At 44.3% G+C, this 18644-nt stretch overlaps 1 protein-coding gene across 1 annotated transcript in view; it reads right to left on the reverse strand.

The window, feature by feature from the left end:
• Nucleotides 1-18644, reverse strand: part of VWA5B1 (von Willebrand factor A domain containing 5B1) — a 917148-nt gene that overhangs the window by 286781 nt on the left and 611723 nt on the right. The window contains exon 14 of the mRNA XM_069242250.1: nt 11722-11912. Coding sequence (XP_069098351.1) covers nt 11722-11912 — 191 coding nt within the window. The remainder of the gene's footprint in view (nt 1-11721; nt 11913-18644) is intronic.

Genomic DNA, 18644 nt, shown 5'->3' on the forward strand with positions numbered 1-18644 from the left:
CTATCAGGATCCCAGTGAGACAGTGAAAACAGTGACAAACACCCTGACATACACTCACAAACAGGCCAAAAGTGGGGGTAACAAGGCTAGAAAGAGGCTACCTTCTCACACAACCCCCCCCCAAACGAAGGACAATAAGGCTAACCTTGGCCAGTTGAGACTTTATTGTCTAAGTGGTGATAAGTAGAGAGTAGCTCTGCAATAGACTGGTTACTCCCTTTATCATCCACTATATGGTTACTTCCCTGTGGGGATGTAAACCACCCTGTTTGAAGTTTTTTAGCTAAGCAACAATGTGAAGATGTATTTTCAGAGTTTCTATCAGTAAGTTTTAGTTTAGAGCAGTGGGAATTGTCCACTGAACCTATTTGTAGTGATGGAAATGCCAGACAGGGATGCTGTCTCAGAAAAGCCATAGCTGGGCAAAAACTTTGTCCATCTGGCTGGAAGAGAGAACAGGGATGCTGTTTCTCTTGAGTTGGAGCAGGGCAGGGATGCTGTCCTATCAGCTCCACACTAGGGCAGGGATGCTGTCCTAAGTGTTGTGAGGCAGTGCAGAGTTTCTGCACTAAAGTTTCTCTGGGAGGGTTGGAGGGATGCTCCATGTTAACTAAAATGGTGCTCTTTTTCTCACCAATGTTAGTTATCCCACAGAGAGGTACTTCTACCTCAGGGAGTCCAGCTTTGCCAGCTGATGATTCCCTTGGAACAGGTGCCACCCTAGGAGAGGTTTCTCCCACCACAGGAATAGTATCCTGAATGGTAGGGTGGTTAGGGGATACTGTGATACCCTTTTTACCTGTTGATGGAGAGGGATCCTGAGTTTTCAGGCCTTCTCTCCTTTGCTTTTTCATTTCACTTGAAATGAGAGGGAACAATTCCTCAGGGATGCCCAGCATGGCTGCATGGGCATAAAACTCTACATCAGCCCAACCTGAGGCCTCTAGGTCATTACCTAAGAGACAGTCTACAGGTAAGCTAGGTGATACCACCACCTGCTTAGGGCCAGTAACTCCACCCCAACTAAACTGAATTATAGCTAAGGGAAGAAACTTAGTGGAGTTATGGACATCAATAATCTTATACTGTTGTCCAATGATGTGTTGTTCAGGAGGCACTAGGTTTTCAGTCACCAAAGTGAAACTGGCACCTGTGTCCCTGTAGGCCAAGGCCTCAACACCATTTATTGAAACTGTCTGCCTGTACTTATCCATTGTAAGGGGACAAGCAGCCAGTGTGGCAAGGCCAATGCCACTAGGTGTGACAGAAACTGTCTTGGGACTGATTACATCAGTTTCCACTATGGACCCATAAGTGAACCCAACTACACCCTTTGCTTGACTGTTGCCAGCAGTCCCACCACTAGTACCACTACTGCTAGGGGCACTAGAGCTTGATGTATTAGTGGTGGTAGGCTCAGGGGGTTTACCTGGACAGGACTTATCCCCTGGCCTATGGCCTCTGTTTTTACACACAAAGCACCAAGGCTTTTTAATGTGTGCAGGTTGGGAAGAAGAGGAAGAATTTGTTTTATCCCCACCCTCTGAAGAGTGTTTAAGATTTGAAGTGGGATCTTTGGTTTTACCCTTATCCCCATGCTTATCTTGAGATTTTTCACCATCTTTCTTCTTATTGCCATCTTTGTCACCCCCTGTATGAACTTTTCTGTTCACCCTTGTTCTGACCCATTTGTCTGCCTTCTTTCCCAATTCTTGGGGAGAGGTCAGATCAGAGTCTACCAGGTACTGGTGCAACAAATCAGACACACAATTATTAAGTATATGCTCTCTCAGGATTGTGTTATACAGGCTTTCATAATCAGTAACTTTACTGCCATGTAACCACCCCTCCAAGGCCTTCACTGCCTGGTCAATGAAATCAACCCAGTCTTGTGAAGACTCCTTTTTGGTCTCTCTGAACTTTATCCTGTACTGTTCAGTGGTTAAGCCATAACCATCCAGGAGTGCATTCTTAAGAACTTGGAAATTATTGGCATCATTTTCTTTCACTGTAAGGAGCCTATCCCTACCTTTTCCACTAAATGATAGCCATAGGATAGCAGCCCACTGCTTTTGAGGGACATCCTGTACAGCACAGGCCCTCTCAAGTGCAGCAAACCACTTGTTAATGTCATCCCCCTCCTTATAAGGGGGAACTATCTTGTGCAGATTCCTGGAATCATGCTCTTTTGCAGGATGACTATGGGGAATACTGCTGCTGCCACCATGGGTATCTAAACCCAACTTCTGTCTTTCCCTCTCTATTTCTAAAGACTGTCTATCCAAATCCAGCTGTTGCTTCTTGAGCTTCAGTCTGGTTTGTTCCACTCTCAATCTATTGAGCTCCCTTTCTAACAATCTGTCATCAGGGTGGGTGGGAGGGACATTTCTAGATACAGAGGTGTGATGGGAATGAACAGAAGGAGACCTGTCCCTTACAGAGGGCACCCTAACAGCTTGGCTACCAGCATAATGTGAGATCACATCCTCAGTATGGTGTGATTCAACCTCTGTACCAACTATGCTAGACTGTCTAGTAATGGGCAGGCTGAGAAGTTTCTTTCCGGAACCTTTTCCTGGGGGAGTCCCTGGATCAGATTGAGAACCATTAGCTACTTTTTCTACAGATTGGGCACTTATGGCCTTATCCTGTACTCTAAGCATATTAATTAACAGTTCTAAAGAAGGATTCTTCCCTACACTCAAACCTCTCTCTATGCAGAGACTCCTTGCTCCTTTCCAGCTAAGGTGATCATATGCAAGTTTGGACAGTTCAACATTTTTTCCTGTGCCAGACATTTTTTAGAGAGAGTTAAAGTGATAGAAAAAGAGAAAAAAGTTTTCAGAACTTTTTGGAAAGACAGAAAAAAACTTTTTAAACTTTTAAGAACTTTTTGAAAGTTTTAGAAGTACTTTTCAGCACTTAGAAAAGAGTGAAAAGAGGAAAAACTTTTTGGCTATGTGTATATACACTGACCTTGTTTTGTATATTTTTCTCTTATGAAAAGTACAATGACAAGAGTGGTAAGTAGTCTCAAGCACTTATCCCACCACTGCACAACCAATGTAGGAGGCTGGACTGGCTTGTAGTGAGTACCAAGGGGTACTTGCACCTTGCACCAGGCCCAGTTATCCCTTATTAGTGTATAGGGTGTCTAGCAGCTTAGGCTGATAGATAATGGTAGCTTAGCAGAGCAGCTTAGGCTGAACTAGGAGACGTGTGAAGCTACTACAGTACCACTTAGTGTCATATGCACAATATCATAAGAAAACACAATACACAGTTATACTAAAAATAAAGGTACCTTATTTTTATGACAATATGCCAAAGTATCTTAGAGTGTACCCTCAGTGAGAGGATAGGAAATATACACAAGATATATATACACAATAGCAAAAATATGCAGTATAGTCTTAGAAAACAGTGCAAACAATGTATAGTTACAATAGGATGCAATGGGGAAACATAGGGATAGGGGCAACACAAACCATATACTCCAAAAGTGGAATGTGAACCACGAATGGACCCCAAACCTATGTGACCTTGTAGAGGGTCGCTGGGACTATTAGAAAATAGTGAGAGTTAGAAAAATAACCCTCCCCAAGACCCTGAAAAGTGAGTGCAAAGTGCACTAAAGTTCCCCTAAGGACAAAATAGTCGTGTTAGAGGGAAAATGCAAGGAAAACACAAATCAGCAATGCAACAACGATGGATTCCTGACTGAGGGTACCTGTGGAACAAGGGGACCAAGTCCAAAAGTCACAAGCAACTCGGAGATGGGCAGATGCCCAAGAAATGCCAGCGGTTGGTGCAAAGAAGCTCTTACTAGGCTGAAGAACTGTGAATACTGCAGGAACGACAAGGGCTAGAGACTTCCCCTTTGGAGGATGGATCCCGCACGCCTTGGAGAGTCGTGCAGACGTGTTTTCCCGCCGGATGGATGCCAACAAGCCTTGCTACACGCAAATCGTGCGTTTGGCGTTTTTGGACGCTGCTGGGGCCCAGGAGGGACCAGGAGGTCGCAAATTGGACCTGCAGAGAGAGGGGACGTCGAGCAAGACAAGGAGCCCTCACTGAAGCAGGTAGCACCCGGAGAAGTGCCAGAAACAGGCACTACAAAGATGCGTGAAACGGTGCTCGCCGAAGTTGCACAAAGGAGTCCCACGTCGCCGGAGACCAACTTAGAAAGTCGTGCAATGCAGGTTAGAGTGCCGTGGACCCAGGCTTGGCTGTGCACGAAGGATTTCCGCCGGAAGTGCACAGGGGCCGGAGTAGCTTGCAAAGTCGCGGTTCCCAGCAATGCAGCCCAGCGAGGTGAGGCAAGGACTTACCTCCACCAAACTTGGGCTGAAGAGTCACTGGACTGTGGGGGTCACTTGGACAGCGTCGCTGGATTCGAGGGACCTCGCTCGTCGTGCTGAGAGGAGACCCAAGGGACCGGTAATGCAGCTTTTTGGTGCCTGCGGTTGCAGGGGGAAGATTCCTTCGACCCACGGGAGATTTCTTCGGAGCTTCTGGTGCAGAGAGGAGGCAGGCTACCCCCACAGCATGCACAAGCAGGAAAACAGTCGAGAAGGCGGCAGGATCAGCGTTACAGAGTTGCAGTAGTCGTCTTTGCTACTATGTTGCAGGTTTGCAGGCTTCCAGCGCGGTCAGCGGTCGTTTCCTTATCAGAAGGTGAAGAGGGAGATGCAGAGGAACTCGGCTGAGCTCATGCATTCGTTATCGTTATCAGTTTCCCCAGAGACAGAGACCCTAAATAGCCAGAAAAGAGGGTTTGGCTACCTAGGAGAGAGGAAAGGCTACTAACACATGAAGGAGCCTATCACAAGGAGTCTCTGACGTCACCTGGTGGCACTGGCCACTCAGAGCAGTCCAGTGTGCCAGCAGCACCTCTGTTTCCAAGATGGCAGAGGTCTGGAGCACACTGGAGGAGCTCTGGACACCTCCCAGGGGAGGTGCAGGTCAGGGGAGTGGTCACTCCCCTTTCCTTTGTCCAGTTTCGCGCCAGAGCAGGGGCTAAGGGGTCCCTGAACCGGTGTAGACTGGCTTATGCAGAATTGGGCACATCTGTGCCCAACAAAGCATTTCCAGAGGCTGGGGGAGGCTACTCCTCCCCTGCCTTCACACCATTTTCCAAAGGGAGAGGGTGTCACACCCTCTCTCAGAGGAAGTTCTTTGTTCTGCCATCCTGGGCCAGGCCTGGCTGGACCCCAGGAGGGCAGCTGCCTGTCTGAGGGGTTGGCAGCAGCAGCAGCTGCAGTGAAACCCCAGGAAGGGCAGTCTGGCAGTACCAGGGTCTGTGCTACAGACCACTGGGATCATGGAATTGTACCAACAATGCCAGGATGGCATAGAGGGGGCAATTCCATGATCATAGACATGTTACATGGCCATATTCGGAGTTACCATGGTGAAGCTACATATAGGTAGTGACCTATATGTAGTGCACGCGTGTAATGGTGTCCCCGCACTCACAAAGTTCAGTGAATTGGCTCTGAACAATGTGGGGGCACCTTGGCTAGTGCCAGGGTGCCCTCACACTAAGTAACTTTGCACCTAACCTTTACCAGGTAAAGGTTAGACATATAGGTGACTTATAAGTTACTTAAGTGCAGTGTAAAATGGCTGTGAAATAACGTGGACGTTATTTCACTCAGGCTGCAGTGGCAGGCCTGTGTAAGAATTGTCAGAGCTCCCTATGGGTGGCAAAAGAAATGCTGCAGCCCATAGGGATCTCCTGGAACCCCAATACCCTGGGTACCTCAGTACCATATACTAGGGAATTATAAGGGTGTTCCAGTAAGCCAATGTAAATTGGTAAAATTGGTCACTAGCCTGTTAGTGACAATTTGAAAGTAATGAGAGAGCATAACCACTGAGGTTCTGGTTAGCAGAGCCTCAGTGAGACAGTTAGGCACCACACAGGGAACATATACATGCACACCTATGAGCACTGGGGCCCTGTGTGACAGGGTCCCAGTGACACATACATATAGGCCACAAACCTATGAGCACTGGGGTCCTGACCAGCAGGATCCCAGTGACACATAACAACCATACTGAAAACATAGTGTTTTCACTATGAGCACTGAGGCCTGGCTATCAGGATCCCAGTGAGACAGTGAAAACAGTGACAAACACCCTGACATACACTCACAAACAGGCCAAAAGTGGGGGTAACAAGGCTAGAAAGAGGCTACCTTCTCACAACAGTGAACAAGAAGTGATCATCCACATCATCTTTACCATAACACATGAGAAATGGAAGGCTATGCCACCCCCATGTGCCAGGTGCAAGTCTTGGTGCAGCTGCTAATAGCCTTAATAGACACAGGAGCTTTCATCAACCTCATGTCACACGATCTATACCACTCCCTGTCGAGCCCACCAAAGCTCAAAGCTACAGATGTCCGAGTCTTTGCATTCTGCAACCAGTCATACCTCCAATTGGCAGGGACATTCACAACAGACATTCACCATCAGAAACAAGTGGCAAAAGCTAAGATCTACATAACATTACAAAGGACAGGTTTCCACCTAAATTGCCATATGGCAGAAGAACTAGAACTACTTAGATTTTCACTCAGCCTCCACCCGATAGCAGTAGAAGAGCTCGAAAATTAGTCTGAATCACTCTTTCAAGGCATCCAGTGCCTAAAAGGAAAAATGGTAAGCCTCCATGTTGATCAGTCAATCAAGCCCATTGCCCTCCGACACAGAAGGGTCCCATTTTCACCTCCACCCCAAAGCAGAACAACTAAGGAACTTAGAGGAGGAAACATCATTGAAAAGGCCGAAGGACCCACCCCAGGGGTATCATCATTAGAGGTCGCAAAGAAGCCAAAGCAGCCTGGAGAAATGCAGATCTGCGTCAACATGTGCATCCCAAACCTATCCATTAAAAAAGAACACCTGCACACCCCCACGGTGGACTCTATCATGAAAAAACTAGCAGGGTCACAATGGTTTTCAATAGAGGACCTAAGGTCAGGATAACTCCAGATCCTGCTTGACCCAGCCTCCCGAGAGATCGCAACATTCTTGATGCTTGTGGAGCTATGCTGTTACAAGAGACTAAACTCCAACATCTCCACTACTGCCAAAGGCTCCCAAAACATCATCAAGGAAGTTTTGGTGGGGCTCTCTGGGTTCCTTAATGTCAGCAATGACATACTGGTATACCCCTCAAACCTGGAAGAACACTTGGTCTACTTAGAGTGGTGTTCAGCAGGCTACAAGGGAGTGGTCTGACCCTCCACATGGTAAAATGCAAATTTATCAAAAAGGATATCAGCTTATTCGGAGACTGATTATCCAAAGAAGGAGTAGCTCATGACCCTGCTAAGGTGAAAAAAAACCATTCCTCACCAGCACTGACAACTGTCTTTAAAGTCAGGAGCTTTATAGGGATGGTCAGATATTGTGAGCGGTTTATGCAGAACCTGACAAAAACATCCGCCTTATGGACCTGGGGCTCTAAATAAGAGCAGACATTGTAAGATACCAAAAGAGCGTTTTCTGATGAGACTACCCAGGCATACTTTGAGCCCCTGGAAAGAGTCAGAACTCTCAATGGATGCCAGGCCCTCAGGCCTGGGAGCTGTGCTGTCACAAAAACAAGCCTGCAGAGAATGGGTGCTGTTGTATATGCCAGCCAGGGGCTCACACCCAAGGAGCAGAGGTACCACACGGAAGAGGAGGCCATTTCAGTTAATGGAGGATGTCGACATGTCCACTTTTATCTGTACTGCAACACTTTTACTCTGTGTATGGATCAAAAACTATTCATTCTGTTGTTCCAAACCACCTCAATGGATTAAGAAATGGATCCTGCAGCTCCAGGAGTTCACCATTGTATGTAAGACGGGATCCCAACACCCTACAAACTATCTCTCAAGGCATGGAAGGATGGGAACCAGAGAAAGGAATATGTGCCACTAATTGTAGAACATGCCCGGCTACTCCAAATATCACTAGACAGCAATATACAGGCTACCAAAGAGGATAACTGTCCACAGTACATTTCAGCAGTGAGATCCAGTGACTGGAAAGTCCTGATGACACAGAGGGCACATAAGACCAAGGAATACAGTGCACACTGCAAGCCTTACAACAAGTGAGGCATGAATTCACAGTCACTGAATAAGGAAGACTCATGATGAGAACGAGGCTAGTGATGCCTGAAGGCATGGCTCATCAAGCCATACAATTGCCCACGTGTCATATCAAGATGTTATCAAGACCAAAAGCTGACTGAAAAGCAAAGTGTGGTTCCCGGATTTGACAAATTGGTGGAGCAAACAGTAAAGTGTTGCATGCCATGCCTAGTTACTGGGTGCCCAGAACGATCAGCCCCCGTCATCACGGAGCATATACCAGCCACCCCATGGCAGTGAGTCAGTCTCAATTTTGTCAGCCTCACGGATCAGTGGCACATGGTAGTGTTAATTGACAATTACCCAAGGTACTTGAAGTTGAAATCATGGCTTTCACTGCTGTGTCAGAAGTGCTATCCAAGTCAGAAACGTAATGGCGACCCAGGAGCTCATTAGCAAACTACGCACCAACAATGAACCTCCATTCAGCTTCCAGGCCTGGTCAGAGTACCTACTGTCATGGTGCATTAAACACCGCTGCATAACCCCCAGGTGACAGCTGCCAAGATTGTCACAACAGAGAACCATCTGTAAAAATTGTGGAAAAAGCCATCTCCATCGAATGACTCTCCATGTGACCACAAGCGTGTAGTCAACTCGGCTTGGGCCAAGTGGTGATTGACAGCATCCCACAACACCTTATTTGGGCTAAAAGCCCTGCTCTTGACTGTCTGTCAACCCCTAGAAGGCTGCACCAGAAGGCCGCTAGTAGACACCACCAGGCAAGGACATGACATATCAGAGTAGGAGATCAAGTGCTAGTAACGGAATGCCACCCCGGTTAAAGTTACAGACTCCAATTTGAACCTGACCCATGGGTTGTACTTGTCAGCTGCATTAAAGGCATCATGGTCATTGCAAGCAGGGGAACAGGAATGGTCACCCGGAATATCTCATTCTTTAAGCAATTTAGAAAGTCCCCAGAGGCCCACAAGGTGGTGTCTGACTCTACCCATGTCCTCAAGGACAGCGTCTAATAGGAAAGCCCAAGGGAGCAGGACACTAAATGCCCTAGGAAGAGCCCAAAATCCACTGCAGGCAACTCCGAGGCAGCCTATGCCAAGGTGACCACCATTCCCAGTGGCCAACCTACAGAAAAAGTCCCTGCTAGACCCTATACCCTTGGTAGGAGAATGTGAAAGACAATACCAGCTGCGGTCAACACCCTCGCAGCAGTTCATGGATTGGTACTTGAATAAACAAATGATGAACTGTTAGTTCAAGGCCTTCCACATGAGAGGCCACATTAAGGTCCATTAACAGATTATTTTCCAGTGGTTGTACTTCTGCCACTTCTCTTCATGTCTGTAACATGAGAAGAAACTTTGTTTTGGTGTCTCATTTGTGTTTGTACCAGTGTTTTTACCAGTTTTGTATTTGTTCTTCATGGTTGAGAAGGAATGTAGTGTTGTGAGCATGCTGGCCCACGTGGTCCGAAAGCAGAGGGAGGGTTGGCGGAGCCAGAGGTTACTTTGTAAACAAGCATTTGCAAAGCAATGGGTCTCACATTTGCTGGAGTTAGAGCTATTAGCGTTGGCAACTCCTAACCTGACTTTTTTCCACATAAACTGAAAATGAAAAGTAAAACAGTTTCAGATAAGCGAGCCGACAGCCACCATGAGTGTGAAGGAGACACCCAAAAGGAAACAAAAGTTCGCTTACAGTCCAATGTATCGGCAAAAGTGCAATTATCCTTGTAACCAGCAAAAGTACAATTATCCTTGTAATAAGGTCGATGTCATGCAAAACGCTTGACTACTGCCCAGCGAAATCACTCTGCAATAGAAATAAAAAGAAGTAGTCCAAAAGCCATGCGGAAAACCCAGAGCCTCGTATGTTTTCAGTAGTTTGCCTGTGCGCTCAAGGAGGGCTAAACACCAGAAAAGGCATGACGTAGGCATGCCTTTCACTAATGAAATCAAGCAAATTTTAAAAGGCACGCCCACGAACCAACCAAACTGATGGGCGTGATATGGGCGTGGTTAAAAGCCAACAGAGAGATTACAAAAGGGGTTAGAGCGCTTGCACTCTCGACCCTAATAAAAACGTGCTGGTGTGCAAAACTTTACTCTGAAACTGGAGGTTGCTGCGATTAAATGTGTGAGTACGGACTTCTAAAGCAGCATAATCCTACCTTGGGCCTCTTTATTCCATGCACAGCCACTCCCTGCCCCTTTAGTTCACTTTTGCGTCTTTCTGCTTTCTCTCTTTGTGACCCTTTTACGTCTTTCTCTTCCTCTGTCTTTCCCATATGTGTCTTTTGCTCCCAGCAATTGCCTGATGCAGAAGTATAAGAGCTGGCCCTCAAAATAAGTGCCAGTGCCCACCGGCAACCACCGGCTCAAATTACGTACTGGGCGGAGCTAACCTTTGTAGCAGGGCCAGATAGTATGACCCCTGTCACATGTATGACCCCTGTCACGTGTATGAGGAGAATGAAAGCCTCGGGGTGGACTTCAGCCTCAGGCATAAAGCCAATCCAGTGCCCTGCGTAGTATTGCTGCCGCTCCCGCTTCAGGGCCCGCATTGAGGCACTACAAAATCTAGCTAGGGCTCTGTGTAGTTTTATTAGATTACCGTGACATCGCATAGAGCTTCGTTTGGGTTTATCTGTAGTTCGCGGAATTATCCCTTTGATTGCATTTAAACAGTCATGTAATTGTTTGTGCTACTGGTGTGTTAGTGGCCTAATCTACCATTGTATTTCTCGCAGAGTAGAGTTGCGATACTTGTGCAATAATTGCAACATATTTTTTCCGACAGGGTTTGCATTTCGTCTGTCACTTGCTTTTTTGCCGTAAACAGGTTGTTAAAAAATAAACCTTGCAACCATAAAAGTCACAATCTATAGATTTTTGCATGCCAATAGTTACGTGGAATACACTCAATGGCGGTATTTCTTGCGTGTACTACAAGTACTCGTAAATAAAACTGTACCATATTGAAGTTTCTTGTTTCCAGCAGTTAGGCTATAATAATTATATGTCGATTAAAGTGCATAAATGTAAACAAACATCTCTATAGTGCATAACATATATTAAAACAGAAATCAATAAAATCGTCCATAGAGATATAAACAATTGAACAAGCAGGTCATTAAACTATTTAACCATATCATCCCCCAATCAGCTAATGAAACTATGCAACTTATTGAACCATCCTTTGTGTGACAAAGTGGCTACCCAATAACCCATAGGTGTTAATAAATACATCACTAAGAATACAAGCTGCTATTTCCTAGAGCAAACCCGATCTGATAGGCTTTCAACAAAACAAAAAGAGAATAGGGAGAGGAGAGGGATGGATAGTGGGAGGGATGGAAGAGGCTGGGGTAAGAAGGATAGAAAGAAGTCACAAACCCCCAACGGGAAAGAACTGTGGTACTAAGGAAGGAGGGATAGAAGAGCTCGAAGGAATTGGAGGCACAGTATAGGAGGCATGGTTACAGGATGATAGGGAGGGGATACAAGGGAAGGAGGGGCTAAAAGCAGAGAGAACGTGTGTCTGGCTATGCTTGAAGCCCTTTGTTTTTGTGTCCTAGTGTTAAACACAAGACCCTTACTTGTAGGTCCGTATGCCATGGGTCTGGACTGGTCTGACCCAGAAGCTCCTGCATTTGGGCTCTTCTGAGGGTGTTCTTCCCCACAGCAGAAGTGGGGTCGCTGGAGGTATGAACCCGTTCGACTGGCTCATGATCCGCAATCTGATTGGTGCTGTAAGCTCTCCGTCTGGAAGGAGGTATGTGGTCCAGGCCTGCAAGAGGGAAGGAATAGCTGAGGTCAATCAATGAGAATTGACTCGATGTATGCAGCATTTCTTAGCATATCCTTGTTGATCTTCAGGCCAGGGTGAGAAGGCGGATAGGCTTCTGGAGAGGAGGATCAAAGAAAGAGAGAAAGGCTGTCTTTTGTGAAGTGTGAGTCATTAACCAGGGTGAGCAGTTTGAATTCCTAGCATGCAGGATCAATTATTTTATAATCTATACCCCATGCACTTGAAATAATGTCTCAGGATAAAAAACATAAACTGGCTTTTCTAGAATACCCAAAATTAGGGGTGTCCAATGTAGGTAAAGGAGGGTTTGATAAATGCCATATTTTTAGTATACCCTGATTCAGCTTTTGTGATTAAGATATGGCTGAAACACAGAACAATTCAGGGCAGTTCCTAAACAATATGGCACCCGAAGCCACTGTATTTATCTATGTATTTTTATTATGTTTTGGAAAACATGAATCTTTAGAGACATCTAGGAAAGTTCTAATAAATGAAGCACCCACAGTAACCCCATATGCCCACGTGTGCCCTTCTGTCTGATTGTGAAATTGTGCGCATTTTAGGTTGTAGCACATTAAACATTTCAAGTCAAATCAACTACAATTTATTTAGTTTGAAATTCAAGCACAAAGGTAAGCAAAAAAGCAAAGTCTACAAAGAACAGCAAAACGGAATTTATGTTCTTCGTCTAGGAATTGTTCTCTCAGACCACAACATTTTCCAATAATTGCAAATTGGTACTCGAACCTTTCTAAGGGTTACCTTAAATATGAGCGATAAATGCTGAACGGACTATCCAAAGGTTTTCTTATTACCATTTAACACATTTCTGATTTAAAAGGGTACATCTACGACACCCCCTAGACTCAATCACTCATTCCTCAGCAACTTCCTGTGTGTCCAGGGATGTATGAAGGCCACTCTAAGTTTCTGTCATAGGGCGATATGCCCGCAGAGGGTGCCACAGTGTAACAAAAGCCTTCATAATGACCTTCATCATGGGCTAGAGATACCCTCCAAGTAGTAAACTCTCATTTTGCCTACGACTATGAAAACTCGCCCAAGGGAGTTGCTTCCTATCAGTTCAGAATAAATAAGAGAAAGAACAGAGAAAGATGGTCGACAATATTACTTGGTTTACCTGTCCCCTCATACAAACCTCTGCAGTTCCTAGTACTTAAGTTGTAAATGGATGAGTGCCGGTGCCCAAAGCTCTGCTCAGAAAACCCCTACCGCTGCAATTAGATATCTGCATGTCAAATATCAGGGCTGGGTATGGTTGATTCCATATCATGCCTCTTAAAGCCACTTCCAGACATTCGCTGTCCGTTTATCTCACTCACGTTTTTCAACTTTTTCCTGTAATTTGCTTCGTCTTTCGGATTTGTGTGTTTTTTTGGTAATTGTCTGAAAATGAATAATAAGTTCCGGTCCCCAAAAATAAGTACTGGCGGCTTCCTCCATCAACCACTGGCTTAAATTAAGCACAGAAAATTCACGATCCTGGTAAAAAATCACATTCATTTTCTAGGGACCAGGACTACAGTAAAGCTCGGGCAGAGGCCAGGCTCTTCTAATGAGGTTAAATGTATATAATGTTTGATCTTCCAGAGATCGGGTTAGTATATCGTTCAAGGATAGACTCCAAGCACTGATTATTGGAAAGGGTACTCTAAGCTCAAGGCTAGAGGCAGTACCTAACAAGAAGGATTTTCTGGATTAATAATAACCATGTTAGTGTGCAAACTGGACACTGAGAAGGAGCATGTAAGAGAATAGCAGAGCAATGTCAATTTCAATAGGCATGGTGATGGATGGATGCAAGGCAGAGGAACTAAGGCCGGTCAACTCAAGTTAGAGTTTGCCATAACGTCAACAACTTTTTTAGCTCAGAAGAAGCTCCTGTTGTTGGGATGTGAGCCATTTTGGTTGTGAGAAAGCAGTGACACAAGAGGCATATTAACAAGCCCCTTGCATAACCTCAGTGCCGCCATAGCGTCATTTATTTGATGCTAAGGTGGCACAAAGCTGGCTTTTCTGCCCTGCATATTTTCAAAGTGGCACAATGTTCACATAGCGCCACTTTGTGACCCCTTTTGCCACATTATGCCTGCGTCACGCATAACATATGCAAGGGGGTATTCCGGCGCCGGGAGCCCCGAAAAAATGGCGCAGTGAAATTATAACATTTCACTGCACCATTTTTTCCGTCATTTTTAATACCTGCTCAAAGCAGGCGTTAAAATGAGTCCCCATTATATTCAATGGGACGTCCTGTGGTTTGCTGCACTAGCATAATATTTTTCGACGCTAGTATAGCAAAGCGCCACAATGGCATAAATTTATTTTACGCTATTGTGTTAATGGCTGTCATAGTGTGCCGTATTGTAAATATGGTGCAACCATGGTGTCGTTAGGTGCTGATAGGGGGGGGGGGCACAAGAAAAGTGGCGCATCATCTATCATGCACCACTTTCATGTACTTAAAGTGTCATATTAAGGATTTTGGGGCCCAAGGCAACATGTATTGTGGGGGCCCCTCTATGGCACAAAACAGTTGAAAGGGGTCTTACCTGGGACCACAAAGATACTAACCATGGCATGGGTAGAGAGACAGAGTCAAAGGGAGAGCTAGGCAGATGGGGAGAGAGGTTTAGATAGAGATAATGAACATACAGAGATCAAGGACAGAAAGGTAACTTTCCCATGTGGCCCCATTGGAGTGTGGGGAGCTCTGGACAATTGCCCACTTTGCCCATGCCGCAAAATGTCTCTGGGCACTTAGGCAATTTCTGAAAACACACCCTTACAATTGAGGATAATTGGTGTTCCTCACATGATGGTTTTTAAGTAGGGAACATTTAAGGATTTTTTCTGCCAAAGGCCAATTGAGTTTACATGATGGTCCCAGATTGGAAAGAAAAAAGCAAGGCAAAATGACATCGGAGATGCCGCCATAAACAGGACAGCACCTGTGATGCAATTTCCATTTGTGTCAGGTTCATACAAGTTTTCCTTATAGCAGAGCTGGTGGCAGCACATCTGCGACAAAAGCCAAGTTCCCAGACCATTAAATGAGGAAGGAGAAGGGAAAGGTGGGACAATGGGACATCTAATTTTAGGTGCAAGTCCCTCTTCCGCCCATCTTTAAACAAGGACTTAAATAATCAGGCCCATTAATTTCACCAGAGCAAGAGGACATAATACCAGAAAGTTGAGATTTTAATAACGACCAGGCAAAATATTTTAGACAAAATATTGACTACCACAATATTGTGAAGGTAAGTACATATATAGGTAAATATAAATGTACCTTGCCGTTTATATATCTTCAAGCTATGTAGATGTGGAGGTAGGAACAGTAAATCTATACTTATTTAACAATAATATTATGACAGTCAATATTTTGACCACACTATTTTGACTGGTTGATCTTAGTTTCCTCGATATTCTGACATACAACCCTGGAGACTGTCCAATAAGAGATAATATGGGCTACATAAACAGCTCAGCCTAATTATACCAAATGCAGATACCTCTGCAACATCTTCAAGATTCCCTTAGTGCCTACGGCACAATAACCACTATGCTATTGAACACTGATTATACTGAAATAGTGTTTTTGCATGCGAATACAACGTGTCAAATATTAAAAGAACTATAGTTGAAGAAGCAAATTGATCAGAGACAGGTACCTCAGATCAGAAGTAACCAAGACAGCAGCATTTATTTAAGTCCTTCTAAGTTGTAGAATACAATTAGGTTAGAATCCTTTGTCCTTACCAATTATGACATCCGAAAGATGTTATAGTGGAGTACAGTTCAATCCAGGGCAAACAGGTTTTAATCAGTACTTGAGGAAACGTGGCAAGGTTTTGGTAACACACATCAGTGGATGTAACCATTGTTTGTAAAGAAATAGGTTCAGTGCCCCAAAGTTTTTCTTAGTACCCTACTGCCAGCACTAACTAATGCCTGGGTGCTAAATAAACAGGGGGCCTTGTCTTGATGCCACCTAAGCTCTCTTTCATTCACTATACTATGCAACCTTTCTCTTTATCTCACTCTTGCAGGTTTCCATCCCTGTTTTTCTCCATTTGTCACTGTTTTACTCTTTTTCGATTCCACCTATTTTGTCCCATTTCTGTGTTCCTCTCTCTTGCTTTTGGTCAAAGTCTGGTAATGAGCTGATATGGATCAGCAGAGACAAGACAAGGATGCCTTCTATTGCCCCTGATTTGGCATTAATAGTCGAGCCAATGGCTTGTTTACTATGGGAATTTTACTCCCATCATTGACTGTGAATTGGCAACAAATCATTGACACCACCCCTGTGTGTGGATGATGCCATCCTGTAGGTTCAGCAACCTGAGGAGAATTTGTGTACAATAATTAGTGAAATTGTAAAATTTGGTGGCTTCTAAGGGCTTCAAATAAATTGTCATATATCTGAATTGTTTCAGTTGTTCTAAAGATAAATTTCCAATAGAGTATCCTTCGAAGTTGTATGTAAACACATTGACATATCTAGACATTTATGTAACACTGGACACAATAGACATGATATTCCATAGTTTCTGAGCCACCCTTGATCATTTCAAAACTCGAACTGAGAGGTAGACACAACTGCTTCTCTCAATATGCGGACTTATCTCTCTGATGAAGATGCTAATTTACTTACATTTCTATATCTCTATGGAAACATTCCAGTATGTTTAACATTGGGATTTTTCCGACAGCAATGAAAATTGCTTACACAACTCATCGGGGGAGGTGGACAGACACATAGGCAGTGGTGAGTCTTAACAAGACCCATGAATGATGAGGGTATATCAGTACTGGATTTCTATATCTATTTTTAAGTAGTGCATACACACTATATTAAATATTGGCTATCACCACAGGCAACAATCACTCATGCCCGGATAGTAAAAACGCTGACTCGCTGTGATTCACTCCTGACCCAACACTGTGGTGGCAACCTTTGTCTATGAGAGATGATGTTGATTGCATTGGCATGACACACAAAGCCCGGTGGGAACTGGCAAAATATTTTAACTGTGATATGCCATTGCTACCTGCTATTCATAAACTGTTACTTCCCCAATGCAAGAAGTCTTCGCTAAGAAAATATTGAATTCTGTATGGGTGGAGACTTTGGGGTATCAACTTCCAAACGAAATTTCTCTTGCCATCCAAGATTACAAAACAAAAGGTTGTGCAACGCTATCATAGATTGGGGTCAGAAGCACAGATTGGTATGTCCAGCTTTCCCAAACCCACTAAAGACGTGTTTTGATTCTCATTAAGTCTAAACAGTGCACAGACATTGGTAAATCCATCTCTTTCCTGCATTTGGAAGTCGTAGGTAGAAGAATGGAACTTCCGTTAAAAATCAGACAAGAGTGGGAAAGGGAGTTGGGATCTCAGATCACTGATGCGTCCTTTCTTATTGCTGAGCTCAAGTCAAACAGTAACATTCAATAATAAACACAAACTAATGCAAATCAAGTATTTGCACCATTATTATTACACTCCAGAACAAAAGGCTAAACTCACTCCAAATATTAATATCGAGTACAAAAAATGTGGAGAGGTGAATGTTGGTTTTATGCACATGGCATGGTCTTGTCCCAAAGTACACAACTACTGGATTGATGCATTCACAATTCTGTACACAATGATTAATCATTCTCTTGTCTCAGAACAAGACATGGAACTGCTAGGGACCATTGTGGAAGTTACAAAAGTTGATGCTTTGTCAGTATGGCCTTGTTACTCTCCAAATGTTGTGTAGCAATGCTTTTGGTGTGTAAAATGGGACTGAAAATTGCAAACTGACTCCAAGATATGGTTTATTGTAGAGACCAGCTACAAACACATGCCAAGGGACCCCACCCTAAATCACGTCCCAGGGAAATCTGGGATCCCCTTCACTCCTACTTGTACGAGCAAAATTCCCCAATGCAAATGTGAAAAGGTGTGTGTAATACATATTCCACTATGTTTCCAGCATGTTTCATGTTGCTAACCATGGCACTATCACTGATTATTTATGGGCTTGGTGTACTGATTTTTGGACACCTACAGTATGTCTATGTATGAACATTTCAATATGTTGCCAAGCTAAACGTACCCTTGGTGTCATAAATACCGATGTACTGTACTGAATAACTAATAAACTTTATTAAAAATGGCTGATAATGTCCTGGTTCACAACAAATTAAAGCTAGTGCTCACCACCAGCAATCACCAGTACATAATAAGCACTGTCATTAACACACTGGTCCAAGTTATGCTAGTGAAGCTGACCCTTAAAGATAACATCTGCACAGCTTTTTAGTTCAAAGCCTACTCTCAGTACGGCTGTCTGGTTTGCTAAAGACATTTTGGGGACATTTAGGAAGCTTACCTTGACATGCATTCCACCCGTTGCTTACCATTGGCTTTGTGGTTTGTAACTCACATTTTCTGCCTTTCTATTTTCTGGCATTATTTGTTTTAGCCAGTTCAGAGTGAGTTTGTCCCTCCCAAGGAGCAAAGCATTTATACACTACCTCGCCTTCTATTCTTCTAAGAGAGCTCTTTTCGGTAAGCAGGCCTCTACATCTTGTTCTTATCTTGTCACATTTGCTGTGCATTCAAAGACAGAGGTCAAATGTCAGGATCTATCTCCCAAGGGAGCTTGGTGTTTACATTTCTTTCTCT

Source organism: Pleurodeles waltl, chromosome 6, assembly GCF_031143425.1.
Source record: "Pleurodeles waltl isolate 20211129_DDA chromosome 6, aPleWal1.hap1.20221129, whole genome shotgun sequence".
Lineage (NCBI taxonomy): Eukaryota > Metazoa > Chordata > Amphibia > Caudata > Salamandridae > Pleurodeles > Pleurodeles waltl.